General features: G+C 49.1%; 1 protein-coding gene across 16 annotated transcripts in view; it reads right to left on the bottom strand.

Moving 5' to 3' along the window:
• DLG4 (discs large MAGUK scaffold protein 4) overlaps nt 1-26,924 on the bottom strand; it is a gene marked incomplete at its 5' end in the record, with an annotated part of 145,924 nt that overhangs the window by 36,786 nt on the left and 82,214 nt on the right. For 7 of the 16 annotated variants that reach the window (XM_079951796.1, XM_079951800.1, XM_079951803.1 and 4 more), the window contains one exon: nt 21,662-21,826. The exons of 1 other annotated variant lie outside the window; for it this stretch is intronic. In XM_079951796.1, coding sequence (XP_079807922.1) covers nt 21,662-21,826 — 165 coding nt within the window. Of the gene's footprint in view, nt 1-9,793; nt 10,637-21,661; nt 21,827-23,956; nt 24,086-26,924 lie in introns of those variants that run through there. 8 more of the 16 variants (XM_079951802.1, XM_079951789.1, XM_079951792.1 and 5 more) reach the window with 3 other exon arrangements.

Raw genomic sequence — 26,924 nt, 5'->3', positions numbered from 1 at the left:
TAAGGAATTCTGGGGCCCTGGCCTCCTGGGGCCCTCTGGGAAGGAAAAGGGCTGCGTCTAGCAGGTGAGGGCAGAGAGGATGCCAGGAGGTCTGGGTCCCCTTGGGGCCTGTGGCATTACAGGAGGAGTGGGAGGAAGGAGGGGAAAACTTCTTGTACTGTGGGCTCTGCCAGGTTGGCAGCTGCATGTGGGTGGCTGGGTAGAGGGAACTGTGTGGGAGAAGGCTTGTGGAAGAGCTGGAAATGTTCACACACGTGTGTGTGGTGTGTGTGTGTGTGTGTGTGTGTGTGGTGTTGGATGATCTTTGCATGTGTTTGTCTCAGAACATTAATGGCGTGCATGTGCATGAATCTGTGAGTGTGAGGAGAGGGGGAAAGGGGGAGAGGAGGAGGAGGAGAAGGAGGAGGAGGAGAGAGAGAGAGAGACACTATGGTGTGGGGTTGAGCACAGTGATGCATGTTTGCAACAAGAGTCTGTGCTGGAGAGGGCAACGTGTGTGCATTTAGCTGCAGCTTGCTCGATTTATATATAAGTGAGAGAGAGGGGGGGGCTGTATTCAGCAGTGCAGTTAGGTAATTTTAGACTTAATGGTACATAGGAAACTGCCTTGTGTGGAGTCAGACCATTGGAGTCCATCTAGCCTACATTGAGTGGCAAAGTCTCTCCAGAATTTCACACAGCAGCTTCTCCAACCCATACCCAAAGATGATGATGATAAAAATGCTTTTATTATTTGTCCCTTACCCATCTTACCGGGTTGCCCCAGCCACTCTGGGCAGCTTCCAACATATATAAAAACATAATGAAACATTAATCATTTTTTTAAAAACTTCCTGAATATGCCATTAAGATTGAACTTGGGACCCCTTGCATGCTGAGCAGATGCTCTACCACTGAGCTAAGGCGCTTCCCCTCCACTTGCTTTAATGACTACAGAACATGACTAGTGAAGCTTGAGACAGACCACCTAGTCAATCAAGCTCAGAACTGTCTGCACTGACTGGCAGCAACTCTCCAGGATTTCAGGGGGGGGGGACATTCCCAGCCTAACCCAGGATGCTAGCAATCAAACCTTGGATCCACTGCATGCAAAACTGAGGCACCACCTCCTTTAGATGATGATATGTAGTAACTTCAACATGTGATATGGAAACCCTCACTGCTCATTCTGCTCCATGGGGCCCTGTGGCATTAGGCCACCATGTGCATTTACATGACAAGACATCTGCATTTTCGCTATGTTTAATTTCCTCCAAGAAGCTCAACCGTGGCAAACACAGTTCTCATTTTACCCTCACAACTGTCCTGTGAGGTAGGCTGAACTGAGAGGCAGTGACTGGCCCAAGGTCACCCAGTGAGCTTCATGTGGCTGAATGGGGGATTTGAACCCTTGTCTCCTAGGTCCTGGCCTGATAGCGCACTAACCGCTACACCACAGTGACCCACATTGAAATGTATGTCACGCAGCAAGTATGTCTGATCACCTATGTCATGAAATGGGGATTATCTACAAAATGCAGCGAGCTCCCCAGTCAAGCTGCACAGATGCGAGAATCTGGCACAGGGAACAGAGCTCTTTATCTTTGAAATCACAGGTTTCTTTTTTTAAAAAGCAAGTTCCTAGCCCCTAAGAATAGGTTTCTTTGCTACATCTGAAAACTTGGGGGCTGAGGAGGAGGGGGGGGGGCTGAGAACACTTCAGCACCTTGGATAGCACTTTGCTCCTTCCCATGATCTGCAGTAATAGAATAAATTATGCACAAACATGCAAACACAGACTTAATCGGCATACATTATACAGGACATTTAGCTGTGAATGGCGCAGAATAGCGCAGAGATGAAAGATATGCAATCTTGGATACCAGGGTACTGCTGATGTTGAACTGTCTACAGTGTGGGTTCAGGAAAGTAGACATCTAAACAGACACAAACAATCCACATGCAAAACCAGGAGACATGTAAGCCACAAACAGGAAGCCCACAGATGTTTGGCTCATGCAAGGAGCATGCAAACGGCACAGATCCTCAAGCAAAGCACGGCCCCCATGAACATGAAATACACGTCGCCTGTAAATTACTGCAACCAGGCAACAACACAGCACACACTTACTCCTAAGAAGAGTTGCGGTGCTTCACAAGAGGCCACGTCTCCCTGCTCCACACCAGCACACAATCAGTGACGCACACTGCACCAGCACAGCACACTGGGCCACAAGGCGCACTATAAATGCATGGCCCTGAGAACGAGAGGCATTGTGTGGCTCCCCGACCAACAGCTGCAAAGAGGCTGAGCGCACGAGAGACTAAGAACGCCCACACACACAGTCCCAAGGAACACCGGCCATGCCACAGGAAGCCGCGGGCACAGAGCTGAACAAACATGGTGCAGATATCAGACGAAGATGGCGTCAACACAAGGACACCTAGGTCTCCAAAGCTCTGTCTGTGTACATGAATCTTGTGCATCCCTAAGTTACACACACCTGCGAGGCCCATGCTGCAAATCTTATATCAACCTTCACTGCCGCCCAGCTATTTTTGGGACTATGAATCCCATCAGCCCTGGTCAGCACAGTTTGAAGATGTGTTTTCATGAATCTCAGAGTAAGGAGAGAGATGAGCTATGCTAGATGTTATGTGTAAGTGGAGGCTGTGCTGGATGTCACATGTAGGCTAAGACTAGGAAGTGCAAAGCATATTAGTATTGCTTTCCAGAGGTTGCTAGACTACAACTCCTAATATCCCTGAATACCCTTCTGTTGCGTGGCATAAGAAGGGCTAAAGGGCATTTAAGGCAACCTGCTGGCTGAAGCTGATGGGAGTTGTGGTCCAAAGCAACAAGCAAAAAATAAAAAATAAAATCAGTTTGGTCTAGATCCTCCAGAAGGGATAAACCTGTATCTAATTAATACCTCTTTCAACCTGCAAATGGGGAGTTTCACAACGGAATATTCCTCTGTACAGAAAGTTCCTGCTGTGTAAAGGTAACATGCATCTTAGGGGAAGGCTATGCTGGAATACTTTTCCCTGACATGCTAAGCTTCTGCATGCAGGGATTCGCTGGTAGGTTTTTTTTTACACAGAGGTGTTCAGCTGCATGTGAGATGCCGCAGGCCGCACACAATTTAACCATCTCTGCAGCTCACAGATGCGCATGCATGCGCACACACAGATATATATAATTGGAGGATGCACTAGCACAAGATAACCAGCCTCCTAGGGAAGGGCTACGCTGGAACACTTCTCCCTGACACACTAAGTTTCTACATGCGAGGATTTGCTGTTATCTGTTTACACAGTGAAGTTTTCTACTGTGTTTGAGATGCCACTGGTGACACACAGGTTAACCACACACACACACACAGATATACCAGGAGGGTGCACCAGCACAACACACAGACGGTACACGCATATATTATAGTTCAATTACACCAACAGCTTAAAATTACCAGAAGAGAAAAAGAGATTTAATGCCTCTTAGTGCAGACCACAGGAGCTAATCACGATGAAGTCAGTATTGAGGTCAGCGGTGGGTGAAGGAAACCCCTTTATGTAAAAAAAAACCTGCCCAAGGAACTGATAAAAAGCCATATAGATACCCCTGGCAGTTATCTTCAGCTGACCAGAACCATTAACCATTCTACGGTCAATACCCACAGCCTTTAATCCTCACATTCAATTTCTCTTTTTTAAAAAATGAAAGTAGGTAAAAGCCAGCCAGAAATCCCTTCTCACCTCGCCTGTACATTCCTGAAGATGGACGGGGAGCTCTGCAGTTTCACAGGAGAAAAAGCATTCTGTACATGCTCAGAAGTATCCTACTGTGCAATCCCATTTTCTAGGGCTTTCATTTTAAAACCAGGGCAGGCAGGAAGAGAGCAAACAGGGGGAATCAGGGGGAATCAGGGTCTGCCATGAGGAAGGAAAGCTGACCATGTGGAGATCAGGGGCAGGGCGGCCGACACCCTTCCCCACCCCCATGTGGCTGTGCTTTTTGGGCCACGGGGAGGCCCAGATTTTAAGGAGTTACATCACTCTCGCAGCATCCAAGGTCGGAGAAGAAAACTCAAGAGGGACCTTTCGTTCCCAGCCTCCTCTCCCCGGCTGCACCGCCCTCTAGAAACACCGCCCCCTGGATCTCCTGGGGGGTGTATTTTTAAAAAGTCTTTCTGCCCGCAACCCACTTTTCCCTTCTTCGCAGAGGAGAACAGCAGGGAGGGGTGGGGAGGCAGTAAATCCGCTTCGCTCCAAACGGAGCCTTGGCATGAATTATTTACAGCTGCTAATGAGGGCTGCCTTGTTCTGTTCTGAAGACATGACAAGTTTCATTTCATTTCATTAACTTTCTTTTTTTTTATGGTAGCCTCCTCACCCCCCTCTCTGGTTACCCCTCCACCCACCCGTCTATGCCAGCAGCAGCAGCAGCTGCATCAAAACCTTTGTATAAAACGGCTACCTCCACCCCAGAGGAGACCTGCGTGGCAGCTGCAGATACTCTTACGAGGATCCAACGTAAAGCGGATTGGGAAAGGGCTTTTTTCTCATTTTCTCCTGGCACTAGAACTTGTGGACATCCAACGAGGCTGAACGCTGGAAGGTTTGGGAAGTCTTTCTTCGTGCAAAGCATGGTAAAAACTGTGGAACTCACTCACGCAGGAGGCAGTGGCGGCCCCCAAGCTGGATGCCTTTAAAAGAGGACTGGACACAAAAGCTCTGCTCTGCTGTCACAGTTGGAGGAAGCAACACTTCTGAATACCAGTTACTGGAAAATACAGGAGGGTTCAAATCCTGCTTCCAGGTTTCCCATGGGCATCTGGTTGGCCAGTGTGAGAACAAGATGCTGGACTAGATGGCCACTGGCCTGATCCAGCAGGCTTATCTTACTGAACAAATGAATCCAAAGCCTTCTGCTCTCACCCCTGAAAGGGGTTGCGTATCAGAATTCCAAATAAGCAAACACTCCAGCACTGACTGTCACTAAGCTTCTAGTTCTCATTAAGACTGCCAGTCAACTTCAGTCTCAGCACCTGGTTCTCATGGTGAGAAGTCCTTGCATGATGGTTCCTTTGTCCCCAAAAAAATAAAAACCAGAAAAATAGGCAGGAATTCTCTCCCTCCCTGCCCAACATAATTATTCTGCGAAGGGACTTTGAGGAGACAGAGGTATAGCCCACACGCAAGTTGACTGTCTCCAAGCAAACTATCATTCATTCCTTTGGTCACTTATGCTGCTGTTACTTATCCCACCTTTCCTCCAAGGCGCTTAGGATGGAATACAGCTCTGCTCCATTTTTATCCTCAAAAACAACCCTGTAAGGTAGGCTAGTAGGGTAAAAGGGAGAGAGAGCACACCTGGCCCAAGGTCGCTTTATGGCTGAGTGAGGAATGGAACCTACATCTCCCCAATTCTAGCTCAATACAATCCAGTGTTCCACAACATGGACACCCTTAAGATGTTCACAGGCCTACAGGCCCCACCACTCCCAGCCTCAGGGTGGCCAAGGATGATGGGAGTTGAGAACCCTTAGAGAGCGTTTGTGTGTCGGAAACACACACACAAAATCTTCAGCCTCAACTTCCAGCACTAGGCCCTCATGGCAGCTTTCCTGTTCACAAATGTGACTGATGCAATCTCAGGAAAGGTATAAAGTAGGAATAACTGTGATTCATCTCTGAATGGAAGCCCTTCTGAGTCCTGAAGGGTCTCTGGCAGAGAGAGGGGGGAGAGCTTTTCCCCATCACCTCCTACTTGATGCTTTTATTATTCAAACAACAACAGCAACCCTGCAGATGCAGGGGATTTTTTTTAGAAAAGCATCTCTTTATTAAGAAAATGGATAAACCGTTTGAACTAAAAAGCTCTCCAAATTACGTGCAGATAAAATTATAGGTAAAAATATAGCTGAAACCCACAAACCAGTTAAATATATATAAAGAACTACCACTGTTAAAACAAACAAACAAAATCAATTTATTTATAAAAATATAAGTAACAGAATCATGTGTCCAGATTAAACCTTGGAATCAGTGTTCAAAACTCCCATTGTTCTAGGCACATTTTGTGACAGGGGATTTCATTAGAGTGAGCAGTTTCTGAGCTCAGGGTGCAGTACTGCCTAAGATTTCAGATTAAAACTGCAGAGTGGAAGGAAAGGAGGAGCTTTTTCTGCCTCCCCACTTCCAGCTACTCTCTGAAGAATGGAGAAGAGACCCTCTTCAGAATATTAGGGGGGTGGGCAAGGAAAGACTAGACCAAATGAAAAACGAACATAATATTTTAGCTGCCATTCATTCGTTTTCGACTTTGTATTCTTGTTATATAAAAAGTGCACCTAGACATTCTGTTGTTGTGCCCATAATCTAGGTTTAAGGTGCCATTGAGCTCCTAGCTTTCATATCCCAGTTTCTAACACTGCTTGGAATATCAGAACGTGCATTATACAAAGTCAGAATCTCTCATACGCCCAGCTCAGTATTGCAAACTCTCGTTGGCAGTAGCTCTTCAGGGTTTCAGACAGGGGACGTTTCCAGCCCATACTTGGAGACACTGCCGGGAACTGAACCTGGGACCTTCTGCATGCAAAGCAGCTGCTCTACCACTGAGCTACAGCCCCACCAGCACTTTACAGTGTGCAAAGCTCTAGGATACCAGTTTAAGAAGAAGAAGAAGAAGAGTTTGGATTTGATATCCCGCCTTTCACTCCCTTTAAGGAGTCTCAAAGGGGCTAACATTCTCCTTTCCCTTCCTCCCCCACAACAAACACTCTGTGAGGTGAGTGGGGCTGAGAGACTTCAGAGAAGTGTGACTGGCCCAAGGTCACCCAGCAGCTGCATGTGGAGGAGCGGAGACGCGAACCCGGTTACCCAGATTACGAGACTACCACTCTTAACCACTACACCACACTGGCTTCCTGTGAATATTTCCAGGAGCCGTGGTTTGTTAAGAGTGCTGAGAATGGGTATGAGACCTCTATTCCCCTCCCAAAGCTACAATCCTCAGCGTTCCCAGGGAAGTGGGATGGACGGTGAAGCCACTCTGGGATTTGTAGTTCTGGGAGCGGAACAGGGGTCTCCCAACAACTCTCGGCACCCTTCACAAAGTTTCCAGGATTTTGCGGGGGAAGCCTTGACTGTTTAAAGAAGAATGACACTGCTTTAAAGATATAGTGCAGAAGGGGTCTAAAGTAATAGGAATCTAAGAAGCTGTCTTATACTGAGTCAGACCCTTGGGGTCCATCTAAGGCTGTATAGTCTATGCTGACAAGTCTTGGACAGGGGACATTCATTCACAGCCCACCCAGCAAATGCCAAGAACTGAACCTGCATGCAAGGCAGCTTATCTGCCAGAGTTCTGACCCCTCCTTCCTGCCACATTTCCCCAGTCCTCCGATTACTCTGCAATTGCCATAGGAGAGGGGAGCATTATCCACATGTCACAACATCAGCACCAGCTCTAAGACTCAGAAAGAGAATGCAGGGTTAGCTATATAAAACTGGGTGGGGTGGGGTGAGAGGTTGCATCTCAAACAAGGGTCTCCTGTGTCAAGATGGCTGCATTTTAAAGTGGCATTCAAAGGCACCAATACTCCCCCCAAAAAAACTCTCACAGCTCTCCCTGCACCCCATAAACAAGCAGGTAGACCCCTGAATTCTGCTCAGGTCATGGGCAACAGTTGTGCCAAGGACCAAATTCCTAGCTCCAGCAGGCAAAAGGCCTCCTTTAAGGACGGCTGCCCTTCTCCCCCCACCGCACACACACATCTCCACAGAGCAGGCCTTCTGCAGCTGCGTCCGTCCCCCTGCCAGGCGATGCAGCAATCCCAGGGAAGGTCTGCCAAGGCAAATTGGGGGCCTTTAATCTTCTAAATGCACCCTCCTTCGGGATCCAGAGCCGGCCCTGCCAGCTGGGCATGGAGGGATCTAGAAAAGGCCACGACAACAGGAGGCAATGCAGTTTCCAGAAGGAACATGGTGGTGCTGGCCGCTGCAGTCTTGCTAGGAGCCTTGGGGGGGGGGAGCCTGAATAGGGAGGACCTAAATTAAGTTGGGATGGGGACAACACAACTGCCTGTAATTCTGACAGGCAGGGTCAAGTTGGGGCAGCAGAGCCTAGTTTGGGGGGTGGCAACCCAAGGGTGAGTGTAGCACACAGGGATCAGACGCTAGGATTCATTCACTGCAATGCTTCTACAAAAAGGGAATAGAGGGGAAGGGTGGCTCTTTCTCCCCCCCCCCTCCCTTTATTAAAAAGCAAAGCACATAAAAAACAAACCGAACTGATCAGGAACCCAAGTCATGAAAGTCCTTCTTCACTCTCCCATTCATAACTCAGGAAAATTTACAGTATAAACACTGACGCCATCTGTCTATAAAGCTGACGCACAACCTCCCCCCTCCCCTGTTCTCCCAACACACTCATATATACACACACACTGCTTACTTCACATAGATCCCAAAGGGAACTGAAAGGGCTGACAGCCCTCTAATCCTGACCCTCCAATATTCCTGGCCAAAGGACTACTCCCCACCCTCACCCCAAATCATCCAACCCTAGATAATTATCTGGGAGATGACCTGTGCTTTTCCTAGGGGTATCCCTTGCAACCCATCCACATCCAGTCAGACACACATATAAATACCCTGCACCCCAATATTCTGTTGTCCAGATCACAAATTTTCACCTTCTATCCTTTCCAGAAAAATCCCAGTCATGGTTAGTTTATTCACAGACCCTCCCACCCCACTTTGAGTTCCAGATGAGATGGGCCTTCTGAAGAATATCTACAGCCCCTCATGACCCACACCCCCAATGCCCAGGCTATCATGAAGCCCCCTGACCCCACTATTTCACCCCTCTTAATCTCCTTGCATTCCAATTCAGGGACACCCCTCCAATACAGACTTTCCAGAACCCTAAGGCTCTTCTAAGATCCTCAAATGCTGCCCTACTCCTGACTTTTATCTCTTTCCCAGCCATCTTATCCTGCACCCCTGGGAATCCTTGTATCATTTATTAGGTGGGGTGGGGGGTTTAAGGACATCTATGGGTCTGGGCCCAGAGCGGGGAGCCAGATGGGCTGAGAGGAAAAGGACGTTCTGCCTTGTGTCTGTTCCTACCCACCCACGCAGACAGAAAACCATTTGTTTACCACCACTACCCCAAAGCCGCCCCCATCCTACCCCATGGAGCTCAGACCTCCCAGAGAACCCAGGAGTCCGGGTTACCTCCCACTCACTCGCTCTCTTGCAACCCAATCAACCCCAGGAGAAAATAAAAAATTCACCTCCCCTCATTAGCCTTAGAGTCCTGGCTCCCTTCCCATAGGCACACCTCCCCTCAGACCCCCCCCCCAACCCAGGAGTCCTAGGTCCCACTATTGCCCCTTTTCACTCTCCTCTGAAGTCCCTATCGTGTCACACCCTGTCTCTCCCCCTTGCGCCTGGAACTCCATCTCCCCCCCCCCCAAAAAAGTACCCTGTTCCTTCCTCCAACCAATTTCTTACTTTCCCCCATCCCAAACAACCTGGTTTGTACACACACCCAAAATACAAGCTGCAGCCCTAGTGGCTTTGAACCATGCCCCACTTTTTGACCCCAAACTCCACAGAGACCCCCAACTCCACTCTTTCCCCTCCTCCAGCCCCCTCACTCTTCCTCCCTGCTGCTGATACGCCCCTCCCAAGCAAAACTGAGATTTCTCTCCCTCCCCATGGTTCACCCACCCCACCCACTCCAATGACACAACAGGGGTGCTCCCCCTCCAGCCCGCTCTCCCCCCCCCAAACCCCGTACCGTGAGCAGGTGCCTTTGCCTCTTCGCCTTCCGGACGTTGCTAATAAACCTTCGCCCCATTTTCTTGGCATACCACACGGACACAAACATGATGCCCCCTGGGGCGACGCTCCAGAGGGTGGCAGGAGGGTGGAGAAACAGGGAGAATGCCCCCTTCAAGTTCTTTGTATACCTCCCCCAATATTTTCCTAAACTGGCAGAGCAAGACCAAAATATATTTTAGGGGAGGGGGAAAGGGGTTTTAAATTCACCAGGCAAATATTAGGGGAAAGGGGGCATTGTTCCCCCCTGTGCCCCCTTTCTCTCGGCTCCCCTCTGCCGGGATGCAGACCCGCCTCTCTCTCTCTGGATGGGGTGGGGGGCACAAGGTCCCCCTCTGGCAGAAGGAGGTGGAAGGAGCAAGCAGGCTGTTTAGGACCCTCCCATGCTCGCCACCATCATCATGCCACCCTCACGCTCTCTGCCTCCTTCGCCTGCTCCCCGTCAGGTGGACGGAAAGGATGCAGGCAGGGAAGCCAAACAATCTCCCTCTCTCTGTGTGCTCAATGGGCCAGAAAGAATTCAATGAGAAGGGGGGGGGGTGGAGAAGAAGAAAAAAGAGGGAGGGGAAGGAGGAGGGGGAGGGAAGGAAAAGAAAAACAGGTGGAATAGGAAATTTCCACCGAGGGAGGAATAGTTCTGGAGGCCAGCGGATGGATGGATGCTGGCAATCCCTCTCCGCTCACCTCTGGGGGGGACCACCGATGGGCAAGGGGCCCGATCCACCCCGGCGAGAAAGCACTGTTTGCACCCCCCCCCCTTCGGGGCTAAAGGCTGTTTGTGACTCCCAGCATCCCTGAGCTTCTCTCTGCACCCCCCCCCCGCTCCACACACACACACACACACACACACACGCAGACTGCCTACCCCCTCTCTCCTTCGCTCGCAGCGGATGGCGAGGCAGACGGCTGCCCAGATGGAGCCGGGTTCGGGTTCTACGTGCCTGATGGGGCCAAGGAGGCACAGCGGCGAGGAAAGGAGCTTTTTCCCTCTGGAAAGGATGGAGTCTGGCTATTCCTGCCTTGCTAGAAGGCAATGATCCCCCGCTCTCTGGTCCCGGGTGCTTGGGCTCAGGTTTGGCTTTGGGAGCGGGGGGAGGGAGGGAAAGCTAGCGGGGTTGAGGGGCTCCATCCCTCTTGAGCATCGTTCATCAGGCAGGCAGAAAACGGGAAAGGGGGAGGCACCTGGACTTCCGGTGTGTGTGTGGGGGGGGCGCTGGGGAAGGACGCCAGGACGCCTGGGTTCCCAAGAGAGCAGAGGAGGTTAGGGCAGAGGGGAGCTGGGGGAGATCTGGGAGCTTGGGCTCTTAGGGAAGTGGGGAAGGCATATTATTATTATTCTAGGAGCAAGGTCTCCTGGATTCTTTGGGAAGGGAGAGCAAAGAGGCGAAAGGGCGAGGAGCAGGAAAAATCCGGTAATCTAGAGGAAGAACGGGGCACAATGGGTTAACCAAAGAGATGTTCCAGAACCCCGGGCTCCTTGTTTCTCTGGGGCAGGATGGGGTTGGAGAGAGCCCAACCCCAGGTTTTCTGGATACAAAGTGGAGTTCTGCTTAGATTAGGGCAAATGGGGAGGTGTGGGGGAGGGGAAAGGGGCAGAGCTCCTGAGTTCCGGAACAGAACGAGACCATGCCCTTGTGGAGCTGCAGGTGTCAAGAGCAGCCACCAGGTGGCGCCCTGATCACGCTGAAAGGAGGCACTTTGGGGCGCTAAGCGACAATGGGGCTTTTCCTGGAGGCAGGGAGAAAGGAAGAAGAATAAGGGGCAGAAGGTGAAGGAAGCGGGGGGGAAAGAAGAGGCCTCCTAGTTATCAGCGAAAGGGTTTTTGCAGGGGCCAGACACCTGCTTAAAAAGTGCAGGGATGGCGGAAACCTCGCCGCAGTGAGCTTTGCACAACCACGGCAGGCTCTCACTGAGCCCCACCGATGCAGCTCTGCCGAAAAGACACCGCTAAATATCCCTTGCTCAGGCCTGCAGCACAGCACCTCCTGGTGGCTCTTTCTCCCTCCTCCTCCTCCTCACGCCCTCTATCAGCCCTTGGTCTGGCGCTCAGGTTAATTGGATTGGGAGGAGGAGGCTTCTGTCAGGACAGGCCTCTTAGGTCACCTCTCTGATGGGATTAGAAGCACCACAGCAGTCCCCTGCGGAAAGGTGAGGGCGGGTGATCCGATGAGCCCCATGAGATCTGCGCCCACCACACCACATGCCAGGCCCAGCTTTGTCCCGGGAGGAACTCTCCCCACTCCAAAGAGAAGATGCGTTAGCAACCTTAAAAAATCACAATCCTACAATTTAGGATAGGGCGTGTGTTGAAATAAGTAGTGCAGTCAGCTCCAGCCAACAGCTGTGGACACTGTGACTCCGGTGGGGAACCCAGACGTCCAGGACCCCATGTTCCTATATTCTCTATAGGCCTCTTGAAGGGTCAAACAAGACAAGGGGTTTCTAAGGCTTAAAGCCAGCTGCAAGGACTGAATCGGGCCAGGGTTACAGTCCTGTGGGGTGGGGGAGGGAATTCACACACACAAACACACACACAGCCTTTATGTTGTTTCCATGGTTTAAAATGAAAGAAACAATGGAAGCTGATTGGAGTCCATCTGGCTCAGTATTTCCCACTCTGACTGGCAGCAGCGGCACTCCAGGGTTTCAGATAGGGAATCTCTCCAAGCCCTACCTGGAGATGCTGTCGGGGATTGAACCTGGGTAAAGGTAAAGGGACCCCTGACCATTAGGTCCAGTCGCGGACGACTCTGGGGTTGCGGCACTCATCTCGCTTTACTGGCCGAGGGAGCCGGCGTACAGCTTCTGGGTCATGTGGCCAGCAGGACTAAGCCGCTTCTGGCGAACCAGAGCAGCGCACAGAAACGCCGTTTACCTTCCCGCCGGAGCAGTACCTATTTATCTACTTGCACTTTGACGTGCTTTCGAACTGCTAGGTTGGCAGGAGCAGGGACCGAGCAACGGGAGCTCACCCCATCGCGGGGATTCGAACCACCGACCTTCTGATTGGCAAGTCCTAGGCTCTGTGGTTTAACCCACAGCGTCATGGGACCTGCATGCAAAGCAGATGCTCTGTCACTGAGCTGCAGCCAAATCCCCTAAGAATAAAGCAAGATTCTAGCCCTCATCGTTCAGAATGAAGGGCTGGAATAGAGAAGAACATGGGAAGCCAGGTCTGTCCAGCTCAGTCTTGTCTACATGGACTGGCAGCAGTGGCTCGCCAGAGATTCAGTCAGGGAGTCTCTCCCAGCCCTACCTGGGAGGTGCCACTGGGGATTGAACCCGGGACCTTCTTCATACAAGGCAGCTGCTCTGTCACAGATCTTACAGCCCTCCCCACACCACCGCAAGGCTACCATGAGGCCCGCTTATTGGGGTGGTGTGTGGCGGGGGCAGGGAGCCCCCTTGCGACAAGATGAAGTGTGGATGAAACCCCCCATCTCTTCTGCCAAGTCATCCATGCTTGGCTCTCACACACACGGCTGTTAGGGGGTGGCTGAGCCCCATGGATTCTGCACCGGACCCAGATCTCCTTCACCTTCTCTCCTTTTAAAGAACCTTTGCTTACAGGGGAGCTGAGCCCCCAACAAAAGGTGAGATTCCAGCCCCTCCCAGCTCCTTAATTTGCAGAGAGGGGGCAATACACAGAGTCCTGGGACCAGAGAATCTTATTTCCTTCAAATGTGTGTGATTGCATACATACAAATGAATTAGCAAATGCAAGTAATTTGTGCCACGGACCTGGGCTTAGAGTCTTTGAAATACATGGCAGCACTTCCTACCCTCACCCCGCCCCAAACCTCTTGGATTCTGGTATATCCTCTTCCAACCTCCTGCAAGAAATTCTGCCCCACACCCAAGTGTCTCAGCTCCTGTTGGCCTCTGCTAGGAGGCTTTCTCTCCCACCGCCCCCTGCACCCAGAAGAGTTTGACTAACAAAAGGATCTTGAATTCTCCACTGAAGGTTTATTGGTTGCCATTATCATTCCTAGAATTAATTTATTAATTGTCTTCTAACCCACCGTCTCAAAGCGATTTACATATAAGATAATTAAAACCGTTCATAGTAAAGATTTATCCAGCTGTGAGAGACCGTTTTAGGGTTTTAAGCCACAACTAAAGGCATTGTCGTGTCTGTAGGAAGTACAAAATTGGTATATTTTAGAGCAAGGGACAGGTTCTCGAAAAGTTCTACTCTACCCCACTGCTCCCTGGGTCTGCTTGTGACCAGTCACAAAATGGTGGCGCAAGGGGCAGAGTCAACCACAAAATGGCGACATCTGGAGAATAGGTACAATATAGGCTGGTAAACACTGATAGCATTTTCTGCGGCTGTCTAATCCCTCTGTGGAAATGGCTTAACTCTTTGGTGCAGCAGTTTCCTTGTGGCAGGGAGTTCCACAGTCCAGCTAAGTAGAGACTTTAGCTCTGGAGGCATCAGGGAAACAGCTTCCACATTTTAGGCACAATTTCCTGATCCTGAGTCTTTCAGACTGGGCATGCCCTCCCATTTAATCTGCATCCCATTTGATCCCACCAAAGGTTGGGGAATCTGTGGGCACATTACATTAGACACAACCCATATCTCTCCCATACCTATCCTGTCATTTCTCAGGAAATACTGCATTTTGACACATTCCCCTCCAAACCATTTTCAATCTGAATTGAGAAAAGGACCTAGCTGCATTTTAAGAGAGTAACCCGTGCACAGTCGTAGACTGGAGGAATGGGACCCTGTGGCCTTCTAGACATTGCTGGTCTCCCAGTAACCCCAGAAGTCAGCATGGTCAATGGCCAGGGATGATGGAGGCTAACAGTCCAACAACATGTGGGGAATCACAGATTTGGCTTAAAAGGATCAATTTCAAGAGGAAGCTGGAAAGCTAAGAGTTTTGGAGTGACACAATCAGGAAAAAATGCTGTCGCCATTTTGTGAGGCATTGTGGAAGCTCTTGGGTCTGGGAGGAGTAAGAGAGAAATAGAGTTGTTTACATATCGTGAATCAACTTCTCGGTGGGACTTAAGAGCGACAAATGCCAAAATTCACGATGGAAAGAGTGACGTTATCTACGAAGGAGATATATGGAAACCATCTGGACTTAGTGGAGGAACGGGAAATCCACACAGAAATATAACACTTGCTATCGGCTTAAGGAGACTAACAGAAGAGATCGTAAAGGAAAAAGAGAAATTATACGAACAAGACATGATGTGGCAACACCAAGATAAGACTGGATAGAATTATGAACTTTGTTTGGACTGATTGGGACTGATTTGGACATTAACGCAGTAATAAGAAGATGATCTGAATCCCCCTTTGGATCTTGAAGTATGGGTTCCCCCAACAAAATTTAAAAATTTGGCTTTGTAATTTGGAATTTATATGATGTGATTTAATTTGATGTGATTGGCCAGTTAATAAAAATTATTTTTTTAAAAAATGAAAGGATCAATATCTATTGGGTCCTATTTGGTTTTACACTTTCCCTCCCTGCCAGCTAAGACCAGTGCTTATCAGCCATCGCTGCAGTTAACTTGCACCTTACTCCTATCCCGAAGTGCTGTTTCTTTCCTGCTCATTTTCCTGCCATAAGAACATAACAGCATTAGAAGAGTCCTGCTTGATCAGGACATTGGCCCGCCTAGTCCAGCATCCTTTTCTCACAGTGGCCAGCCTGCAAGAAACTTTCAAGCAGGATCCAAGCACAATAGCCCTCTCCCGCTCCTGAAGTTTCCAGCAACTGGCATTCAGAAGCACTGTTACCTCCAACTGCGGAGGCAAAGCAGAACCGCCATGGCTAGTAGCCATCAACAGCGCTCTCTTCCACGAATTTGGGGATACGGTATAGGGGATTCACTCCATTCCTTTGATCATTGTGGTTGCCCTTTTCTGGCCTTTTCTTCCTCTTATAGCAGCTTCCTTTTCTTATACCCTTCTTCTCTATTCCCAGTTTGGTATTACAGTAAGCCCACAACTTATGAGGTTGTTATGTTCCAGGGATCACACCTAAAGCCAAAACTGTGTACAGTCAAAACCCACTGAGTTCAATGGAGGGAGGGAGGGGGACCACCAAAGTCATTTTTTCCAGAACCCCAACCCCTTTCTGCCTCTTTTTATTTTTAAATTTGCCACATGCATAAAGTCGAAGGTGCACAAGTTAAATGCACGTAAATTGTGGGCTGGCTCACTGTATTACTTTTTAAAAATATATTTACACTGTTATCTCTCTTCATCGTCCATCTTTGCCTGCTACACTCTCACCTCATGCTCTAACTGTCCTCTCCCATGCGCCTATGCGTTGTGCATGTGAGGAGCTGCTGCTGCTGCTGCTAGTGTCCCTCCAGTCAAAAGACTACTGCATGAGCATGGGGCAGACGCACAGTCTGTGAAATGTTGATTTTTGTGGATCTGCAAGGAGCAAGTTCTGTATATATGCTACATCAAGCAAAAATAAATAAATCTGGGTGTTATATAACCGGGGGGGGGGGGGCTTTAAAATTTCCATACTTACTCCTACACCAACCTAAATTGGTCACAAGAACATCAGAATATGTATATAACACCTCTCTGTTCAGATATCTGTACTGGTTGCACCCATTTGCTATGGGACCAAATTCAAGGTGTTACTACTAGTATATAAAGCCTTTAACAGCTTGGGACCAGTATACTTGCAGGATCGCCAAACCCCATATATGCCCACTTGACTGATTTGATCAGTGGAACTGGCACTGCTACACATAACACCTGCTAGGCACTTTTAGGAAATCTATCTTTTAGCGTGGCAGCACCCACATTTTGGAACTACCTGGCTATTGAGATCAGGCAGGTGTACTCTCTTCAGCACCAGCTTAAAACATTTTAGTTTAGGCAAGCCTATCCAGAGCCAGGCACCGAAAAGTTACACCTGTTTTATCTCCTGTTGATTTTAACTCATCTTTCCAATGCTTTGATATGCTTGCTTTTAACTGCTTTTTTGCTGAGATTTTAAATGTTTTATTTCACATTTTTGCAAACTGCTTAGAGGGTTGGTTGTTTTTCCTACAATCAAAAGGTATATAAATTTGGTTAAGTAAATAAAATAATAATTGAGCCCTGCTGGATCAGATCTACTGAAGTATGAAGGTAACTCGAGAGGTACAATTCTCCTGAAGACAGAGGATCCACCCAGCTACCTACCCATCCACCATGTCCAAAAGAAGGTAACATTTCCTGTGCTATTAAAAAATATACGCACACATACATTTTAGAATAAAAGGAGGGAAATACAAACTGACAAAGACCAGAAATTCATCCCTAGAAAGATGGGGGAGAGGGGATTCTGCAAGGCCTAGAGCAGCCATTTGATTAGATCTGTCAAGCGGTCCTTATTCACCCTTTGTCAAAAATTATTATTCCAATAATTCACAGGAAGGGGCCAGTTGTTAGAAAAATGGCCCTCTCCCAGCCTGCCTCCCCTCATTCCTCGTAAGGAAGGTAATTCACTGAATTGCACGCCAGTCCAGGCCCTAAATCAGCCAATGCACCAAAGCCCATACACAAACACCAGTTAAGAAGGAGGTCTCGATTAACCAGGATGCCCTCCTACACAAGTTTCAATGGACGGAAGATGCACACTAATTCACTTCTTCAGGAGTCTAATTCCTCCACCCATCTTTCCCTTAAGCGTAACTTTCCCATAACATTCCCCAGTACCGCGTCTCTCTCCTCAAATGTGTTTCCTGGCCTTGCACAGTTATTCCCCCACCTCTAGTCTGACCTCTCTCCCTCTCTCTCACAGAAATGGTGCTGTACGTAAGCATTCTATGACCTCCCCTTCCTGAACAGTTATGGGAGCATTCTAGGGAGCACAAGACTATGGTGAATGGGGAAGGGGTCAAGTGGCAGGCTGAGTCTTTTATATCCTTACAGCATTTGATGTCGGGGGGAGCAAGCTCACACACAACAGAGACAGGACCGCTTGTAAATTTTTGACAGTGTCAACCACACAGATGACACTATATAAATAATACACAGCAAGAGGGATGACAACGGTTTTTAAAACTGGTTAACTCGCCAGTACTTCAGCAGCAAATTAAATTTAAATATATTTGCATACCACCCAGCCCATCCTCAGTGGAAAAATCCTTGCCGAGGTTTTCAAGAGAGATGCCCATTATGTAACTGTAGATGTAACTTACAATTTCTGCCAACTCTGCACAAGCCATCTCAGCATCTTCTAATCCTGACTATGCCAACCTGGCGCCTTCCAGATGTTGTTGGGCTACAACTACTACCAGCCCCTGGGGCTGATGGGGAATTTCAGTCCATAACATGTTGGGGGGGGGGCACCAGGCTGGGAATAGCTGTTGTACTGCAACACAGTGAAGACTGAGTGAAACATCAACACGGCCCTGACAGTGACACAACCTTCAACAGCCCAAATCCTGGAGTTTTTGCTCTTTGCTAAACCCATTGCTCTTTGCTAAACTCAAGCTACCAGCATGAGTTTGTCCAAACTGCGGGAGGCAGTGGAAGACAGGAGTGCCTGGCGTGCTCTGGTCCAGGGGGTCACGAAGAGGCGGACACGACTAAATGACTCAACAACAACAACAGCAACAAACCCATTGTCTGCAGTCCTCAGAAAGAAGGACAGTTTGCTGTATGGTTGCAACTCGCTGGCACATTTCCCCTAACTTAGCCTGCGCTGTTCCACATCAGAAACAGGAGTTTGGGTAGGAGAGGTGAAAATTATCCAATCCCAACATGCTCTCCTTTCAAGCATGGCAACGCTCACCAACCTTCTGCCCCAGTCCCATTCCATCCCTACCCACCCCCTTGGTAAAATGGCACACTGTGCCACACACCCCATGCTATCTTGAAAAGGTTCCACAGGGGATGGGGGTAATACAGTGGTGCCTCGCAAGACGAAAAGAATCCGTTCCGCGATTCTCTTCGTCTAGCGGTTTTTTCGTCTTGCGAAGCAAGCCCATTGACGGCTTAGCGGATTAGCGCTATTAGCGGCTTAGCGGCTTTTAGCGGCTTAGCGGCTTTTAGCGGCTTAGCGGCTTTTAGCGGCTTAGCGGATAAGCGGCTTAGAAAAAGGGGGGGAAAGGGGGGAAAACTCGGGAAAACTCGCAAGACATTTTTGTCTTGCGAAGCAAGCCCATAGGGAAATTCGTCTTGCGAAGCACCTCCAAAACGGAAAACCCTTTCGTCTAGCGGGTTTTCCATCTTGTGAGGCGTTCGTCTTGCGGGGCACCACAGTACATGTCTTCTTTTAGGTTCTTCAATGACATGGGCAATGTGGATGTTTTAATACTGTCCTACCATACAGGGCTGTTGTGAAGAACAACCAGAGACCACTACAAAGAGTAAAAGCAGCAGCAAGTAAGCAACAACCCAAGAAAACCCACACCACCCTTCAGCAGCTTTCTAAAATGTTTCTTAAAAGCTTTGGAGAGAAAAAAAAATCCTGGTGCCAAAGGATGATAACAAACCAATAATTTTCCCTGAGGAAAGCATTCTGCAACTAGGGCCCCACCCTCCTCTGAAAATCTTAACAAACAGGGAGGTACATCTAGAGACTGGCATCCCTTCAAGTATGCATAATACTCCTATTTATTACAACAATTGATCAAAAACCACCACTTCACTGCACAGCGCTGACTAATTAATTTCAGGATAATTGGCCTTTCTGGATTTGAACCCACCAACACTTAAGATGAATCAGGTTCTGCAGGCTGCACACCATCAGGCTTTGAAACAGGGCGGATCTGAGGTGTGTGGTGGGGGGTGAGGCCTTCCTCCAATTCTTCATCCCTCTCCTGTTCACCAAAATCACATGTGCTGCTGATGCACAGATTGTTTTGCCAGTCACTCTCCACTGTGAGGGGTTACTCCCTCACAACAATGTCCCACAAAAAACTTTTTGTCCAAAAGACAACTCCATATCCGTAACCCACACCCCACCCCGCCACCCATCGCAGCCCACAATGATAAATACCTCTCAGTAGGGTAGAGCGGAGGCTACGTGTGATGTGAGGTTCTGATGTCTCTGTGTGAGGGTCAGCATCCAATATGGTGGATACAGAACGGAAGAAGCCATGCACCACAGCAGACAAAGACACAGCAGGCACACAGACTAGTGCTTAGCCTGAGCCCAAATAACATGCCACAAACCACAGAATTTAAATGTTGGTGTTATATCCTGGAGACAGTGTGGAACACATTCAGCAGTGTGAAGCTCACTGGGTGACACCTCAGGCCAGTCACTTATTTTGCTTACAGGGATCTGAAATTTAGACGGGTTCCAAAATTTGGCTATTGTTGAATTTGAAATAGCAATCTTCTTTTCTGGGAAGGGGTGGTTGGTGCGGGTGTGAGTGTGTTTGTATTCTAGGGAGCAGCTGAGACACTGTCAAATGCCAATGGTGCTGAACGACAGGATTCTCGTGCAAATGCTTCAACGCGGTGGAAGGAATGCCCAAGAGCCTGGCTGCTGGATCATGCCAAAGGGGGCCCATCCCGGTCTCACAGTGGCCCACCAGATGCCCATTATGGGAATCCCACAAGCAGCTCCTGAGCGCAACAGCAGCGCTCTCCTCACCTGAGATTCCCAGCAAGACCTGCTTAAATGAGTCTCGCACCAGTGCTGGTTTGAAGGAAGCAAAAAATAAAGAAACAAAGGTTTCCATTTCAGGGGAAGAGCTCCAGTCGAGGGAGCATGATCCTTTCAGGTCTAGCAAAGACACAAACCATAAGCTAATACGCCACAAACTCTCACAGTGATAAACAGACACACTAAAAAAAGCACCCTTGAGTGTAGCACACATGTGTAACTGTAGTATGCCCCAAAATATACAAAGATCCCAGAGTTACACCCTGTACGCTAAGATGTCACACCCACCAGCGCTTGTGAAAGACCACAAGTGCTTCAATGAACGTAGCCTTTGTCTCCAGTGTCGCTGATGTTATGATAACAATATTCCTCTTGCCCAGGGAGCGAAGCACGCTTTCAAAAGCATTTTATATGCTCAGGCACACTCTGCTGTTCCAGAGATGCTTTACATTGTAAAGGAAGACCCGTAAAAATGTGTCTATGTTTTAAAAAGTGGTGTGTGGTGATGCACAGGGAAGGAAGCATTTGTGTCTCTTTTAGTCCTTCCCAACCCAGTGCCCTCCAGATGTTTGGACTACAACTCCCATGTGCTGTCTGGGGCTGATGGGAGTTGTAGTCCAAAACAGCTGAAGGGTGCCAGGTTGGCACAGGTGATTCTATTTGCTAAGGCACTGGCACTCCCCCCTCCAGAAGCATACAATTGGTGGCAAACACTCATTAGCTACCACATACACACACTCCTTCCAAGAGCCCCCTCCATACAGAGCAGCACACAGACACATTCACAGTCATGACAAGCCTGCGCTGAGTCACTGTGCTTTGAAAAAACAAAAGGGTTGTACAGTTGCACTTGACGTGAAATACACACACACACACACATGTGCATGGAGAGCTTTACTTGGACAAATAACAACCCCACACAGAGAAGCGAAAACAGCGCCACACACTCCCTCACTCGCACACCTATCAAAACGCCAAAGTCTAAACCTTACCACCACCAAAAAAAATCACGCATACAGCCTACTACAGAGACAGCAACAGCCAAACGCCGCCTGGCACACGAAACACACACATGCTGCCACGTGGACGGTGGTGTCCAGGAGCTCCGGTGCAAGCCACAGGTGGGTGCGGGTGTGGCGGAGTGCGGGTGCGGCAGGGGTGGGCAGGGCCGGGTGTGGCAGGATGGTGTCCCCTCTCCTGGCCGGGGCACCCGCGCCCCCCCTTCCTACCTTCATGGGGGAGATGTGCGAGTGAGACACATAGCCGTGGACGCTCTCGATCTGGGACAGGTTCTTCTCCGCCACGTGGACCAGCTCAGGGGCCTTTACCTGGTTGGGGAGGTGGGCGGGGCTGTGCTCCAACGGGGGGCTGTCTTCATCTTGGTAACGATATTTCTGAAAGGGAAGAGGCAGAGCGTCAGTGCCACGGCACGCCATGGAAGCAGAACACTGCTGGGTCGGCATAACAGTGCCATGTCAGGTTGCGCACCGAAGCCTCGTCACCTGAAACTGGGGCGGGGAGCAGCAGAGACCACTCTGCTTGCTTGGCCCTGTGCCTCCCCTCCCAGAAGCCTTTGCAAAAGGAATCAGCTGCTGGCAGGCTTTCACCCCCTTCCTTTTGTCCTGTATGGCAGGCTGAGATACAACAGGTACTGAACCCCTTGAGATGTGGGGATAGGAAAACTTTTACCTGTGCCCCTAACAGTTTCATGGCAGGGTAAAATCCACGACAGACTACAGCATCCCTTGGGGAGACTTTTACCTGTACCCCTAAAGAGCTGCACACGGGCCTTGAGAATAATAGAATTGTAGGGACCACAAGGGTCATCTAGTTCAGCCCACTGCAATGCAGGACTGTTTTCACCCAACGTGGGGCTTGGACACAAAAGCCTGAGATTAGGAGTCTCATAATCTACAAAGAAGGGACGTGGGTGGTGCTGTGGGTTAAACCACAGAGCCTAGGGCTTGCTGATCAGAAGGTCGGCGGTTCGAATCCCCGCCACGGGGTGAGCTTCCATTGCTCGGTCCCTGCTCCTGCCAACCTAGCAGTTCGAAAGCACACCAGTGCAAGTAGCTAAATAGGTACCGCTCCGGCGAGAAGGTAAAGGGCGTTTCCATGCGCTGCTCTGGTTCGCCAGAAGCGGCTTAGTCCTGCTGGCCACATGACCCGGAAGCTGTATGCCGGCTCCCTCGGCCAATAAAGCGAGATGAGCGCTGCAACCCCAGAGTCGGTCACGACTGGACCTTATGGTCAGGGGTCCCTTTACTTTTACCTTTAATCTACAAACTGAGCTATGGTAGTGGAGCTTTTACCTGTTGAATCTCCATCTGCCATGCAGTTCAAGGCTTGGCAGAAGAGGCAAAAGACCTGCCCATCTGTTCTCCCTGTATTGTATTCCACCTTTACGGTCACCATTTCCTCTCCTGTACTAGCAGTGGCCAGTGCTTCAAGCAGCAGTATCTCCCAGCTGTATACGGAGATGCCATTGGGCAACTGAGCCTGGAACCTTCTGCATGGCAAGCAGATGCTTAGCCACTGAGCGACAGCCCTTCCCCCACGTTCTCATGGGCTGTTTGCCATGCATCCCATCCCCAATAAAGGCTGGCTATGGTGCAATAAATCCAACTGCACAGAGCAAAAACTGTGCAGACCCAGTGAAGTTCATGTTTCATTGATTCATCTATTGAGCAAGGAACTGAAGACTGACCACGGGCCAGTCACTAACTCTCAGCCTAACCCACCTCACAAGGTGGTTGTGAGAATAAGCGGAGGGGGGGGGCGGATGGACCATGTTCACCCCCTTCAGCTCCTTGGAGGAATATTGGGATATGAACAGAATAAATAAGTGCCATACAATAAAATGTTTGGGATTCCCAAGTCCCACCTGACCCCTTATTCTCCCCCTCAATCGGAGATCCTCTGAAGGGGCACCTGGTGATTCCCTATACCTCTGAAGTTTAATTGAGCTTTCAGTGTGGCAGACCTTGCTTGCCCTTTCCAACTCCCCGCCTGTAGAGGTTTGGCAGGAACAATACCTGCCTTCTTTCATAAGTCTTCTGAAAACTGTGCTTTTTATGACAGGCCTTAACAGTATGCTTTTTTTCCTTTTTACCAAATGTATCTATTGGTGTTTTATTAGCTGTTTTTTTTCCAGTTTTTACTGATGTTTTTAGTTCTGTTTTATATGTATACAATGATTTTTTTATTGTGCTCCATGTTGTAAGCTGCTTTGATGTATTTTATGAAAGTGCAGATCATAAACATTTAAATAAATAAATCATCCCTGAATATAAGCTAAAGCTGACTGGGGCTTCTGCGAACTGGGAGTCCACCCACAGGTGTGGGGGGGGGCTCCTCTGGTGGCTCCCCACCTCCCCTATTGACTAAGGGTTGCATTTATTATTTTAAAAAACCACTTTCACACACAAAAAGCACCTCAATTTAAAATTCACGTCTCCCACCCCCCATAAGCACCACTTCATACACAAGAGCTCAGCACCTGAAACTGCAGGATCCAAGAGTACCTGTGCAAGTGTAAAGTTCCTTCCTCTCACTAGAAAGCAGCCATTCACATCAGGCCTGAGATTAGTCCATGCCTCAGCAGCCTTGCATGAGAGGTGTTAACACATGGGCAGAGACACCATCCGGAGCCAAACCACCTTCCTCCTCCTTTTCCTTCCTTTCTGTGCTTTTCTACAGATAAACCACATTCAGGGGAGAGGATGGGGAGGGAGTTCATCCAAATCGCTCCTCTCTCGTGCTCAGCTGATATTTCTCCAGCTCTGGAGTTGCTTTTGTGGTGTTTTGGTTCTACCACTAAGCGCTTTCAACTGCTAAACTGTCATGTTTTCATTTGTCTGGGTACCCGCTCAGGATGTGGCACCTGTGGGATAGATGCTAAAATCAACTAAGAGTATACATAAACACATAGCAGCACATTATGCGTATATAAACTATGGAACTCCCTCCCTCAGGAGGCAGTGATGGCCACCAACTCAGATGTCTTTAAAAGAGGACTGGATGGAGTCATGGAGGATATGGCTACAAGCCTCCATGGCAATGCACTAGCTCAAGTGCTGAGGGCAGTATTCCTCTGAATATCAGTTGCCAGGAATTGCAAGTGGGGAACTTGGGACCTTCTGCATGCGAAGCATCTATCCACTGAGCTATGATCAGTGGGAAGAGCAATGATCTAGGTAATTATCTATCCTTGCCTTCTATCGAGAATGCTTTAACAATCAACCCCTCTTCCCAGGTAACTTTGTGAGGGAAACAGGGATCCCCTAACAACTCTAAACACACTTAACAAACTACAGCTCCCATGATTATTTGCGGCAAAGACGGGGTGAGCTCCCATTGCTCGGTCCCTGCTCCTGCCAACCTAGCAGTTTGAAAGCACCTCGAAGTGCAAGTAGATAAATAGGTACCGCTCCGGTGGGAAGGTAAACGGCGTTTCCGTGTGCTGCTCTGGTTCGCCAGAAGTGGCTTAGTCATGCTGGCCACATGACCCGGAAGCTGTGTGCCGGCTCCCTCGGCCAGTAAAGCGAGATGAGAGCCGCAACCCCAGAGTCGGCCACAACTGGACCTAACGGTCAGGGGTCCCTTTACTTTTACCTTAGCTTTTAAGTGGTGCATGCTTGTCATCCACCAAAAGTGAATTATGAATAGTGGACGTATCTTTTCAATCCCACCCACATAAATAATAATAAAATTGGTAAAGGTAAACGTACCGCTGCCCGTATGGGCCAGTCGTGTCCGACTCTGGGGTTGTGCGCCCATCTCACTTAAGAGGCCGGGGGCCAGCGCTGTCCAAAGACACTTCCGGGTCACATGGCCAGCATGACAAGCTGCATCTGGCAAGCCAGCGCAGCACACGGAAACGCCGTTTACCTTCCCGCTAGTAAGCGGTCCCTATTTATCTACTTGCACCCGGGGGTGCTTTCGAACTGCTAGGTTGGCAGGTGCTGGGACCGAACGATGGGAGCGCACCCCGCCGCGGGGATTCGAACCGCCGACCTGACGATCGGCAAGTCCTAGGCGCTGAGGTTTTAATAAAATTGGTAATCTTAATTGGTATCTTGCTGTAATTAAAAAACGAACAATTTTGTTGAGATCAAAAATCTTGGATGGCTTTAAAATAGAAGGAGTTAAATTCTTGTTGGAGAGGGCTATGGATGGTTACTAACAACCATGTCTATCTGCTACCACAGTTGGAGGCAGCAGTGGTTCTGAATATTGGTTGCTGAGAGTCACGGGATGGGAGAGGGCTCTTGTGCTCAAATTCGGCTTGCTGGTTTCCCACAGGCATCTGATTGGTCACTGCGAGAAGAGTATGCTGGACTAGATGAACCACTGGCCTGATCCAGCAGCCTCTTATGTTATTATGCTGCAGCTGGCAGGCATGAACATTGGAGCCTGGATTGCAGCGCCCAAGAGAGAAGCAACATTGTGCACAGATATAAACAGGCAATCTAAGCTTCAGGTCACCATTCTAGCGCGCGCGCGCGCACACACACACACACACACACACACCTAGATGCAATGAACATTCATAGCCAGCCTCTCTCGATATGCACATGCACACATTTGCCTCTGCACTGCCTCCGCATCAGGCTTTCCGATTCCTTCAGATCCTATGCAGTGAAGGAGAAATCAGTGTGGGCTGGGAGTGGGTGTTTAGGAACAGGCCCCTCCCCTTCTCATCCCAACAAGATGCCCCAAAGCAGAAGAAAATAATTAAGGCGGATGCCTCACCACTGCTCAATCCTCTGGAGCCACCAAAGCCTTTAAGAACACAGGACGGCTGGGAGTTTTAAAAATGCACATTTGCCAGGAATCACGGATGAATGGGGAAGCAGAGAGCTGTGGAGGAAGGATTTAATTGGAGGGGGCCAAGTTCCTGGGCCCTGGGGAGATGAATCTCCAGCAAGAGAGTGAGTGTCACCTACTGGGGATGATTCACACATACATGCAACACCAACGTGACATTGAATTAACTGGGAATTGTCAGCTGTCCTTGCAAGAAAAGTACGGTATTTGGATTGGGATAACACAAGAGAATGGAATTGTGGGATCTGACTGGCAATGGCTGCTTCACATGTGCAAAATATCAAGCAATGTATAGGAATGTGGTCAAGCGATATTACAACTTTCAGCTAATAATGATGATGATGATGATGATGATGATGATAATTCTTTTTAACAACTTCTATAGGAACATAGGATGCTGCCTCATATCAAATCAGATAATGGGATTCTTCTTGTTGACACTGACTGGCAGCAATGGCTAACCAAGATTTCAGGATCTCTCCCAGTCCTATCTAGAGAGGCAGTCACAGATCGGATGTGAGACTTTCTGCAACAAAGGCAGGTGCTCTACCACTGAGCTAGCACCCTTCCCCAGCAGAGAAGAAAAGTTATGCTTCTCTTTACCAGTGACAACACGGACACTGGCCAATGCGTGGCTTCACTGATTTGGTGTCCTGTACATAC

This window comes from Podarcis cretensis (genome assembly GCF_951804945.1).
Source record: "Podarcis cretensis genome assembly, chromosome: 13".
Taxonomy (NCBI): domain Eukaryota; kingdom Metazoa; phylum Chordata; class Lepidosauria; order Squamata; family Lacertidae; genus Podarcis; species Podarcis cretensis.
The sequence above is the reverse complement of the archived record's forward strand: the minus strand, read 5'-3'. Positions and strand labels throughout refer to the sequence as shown.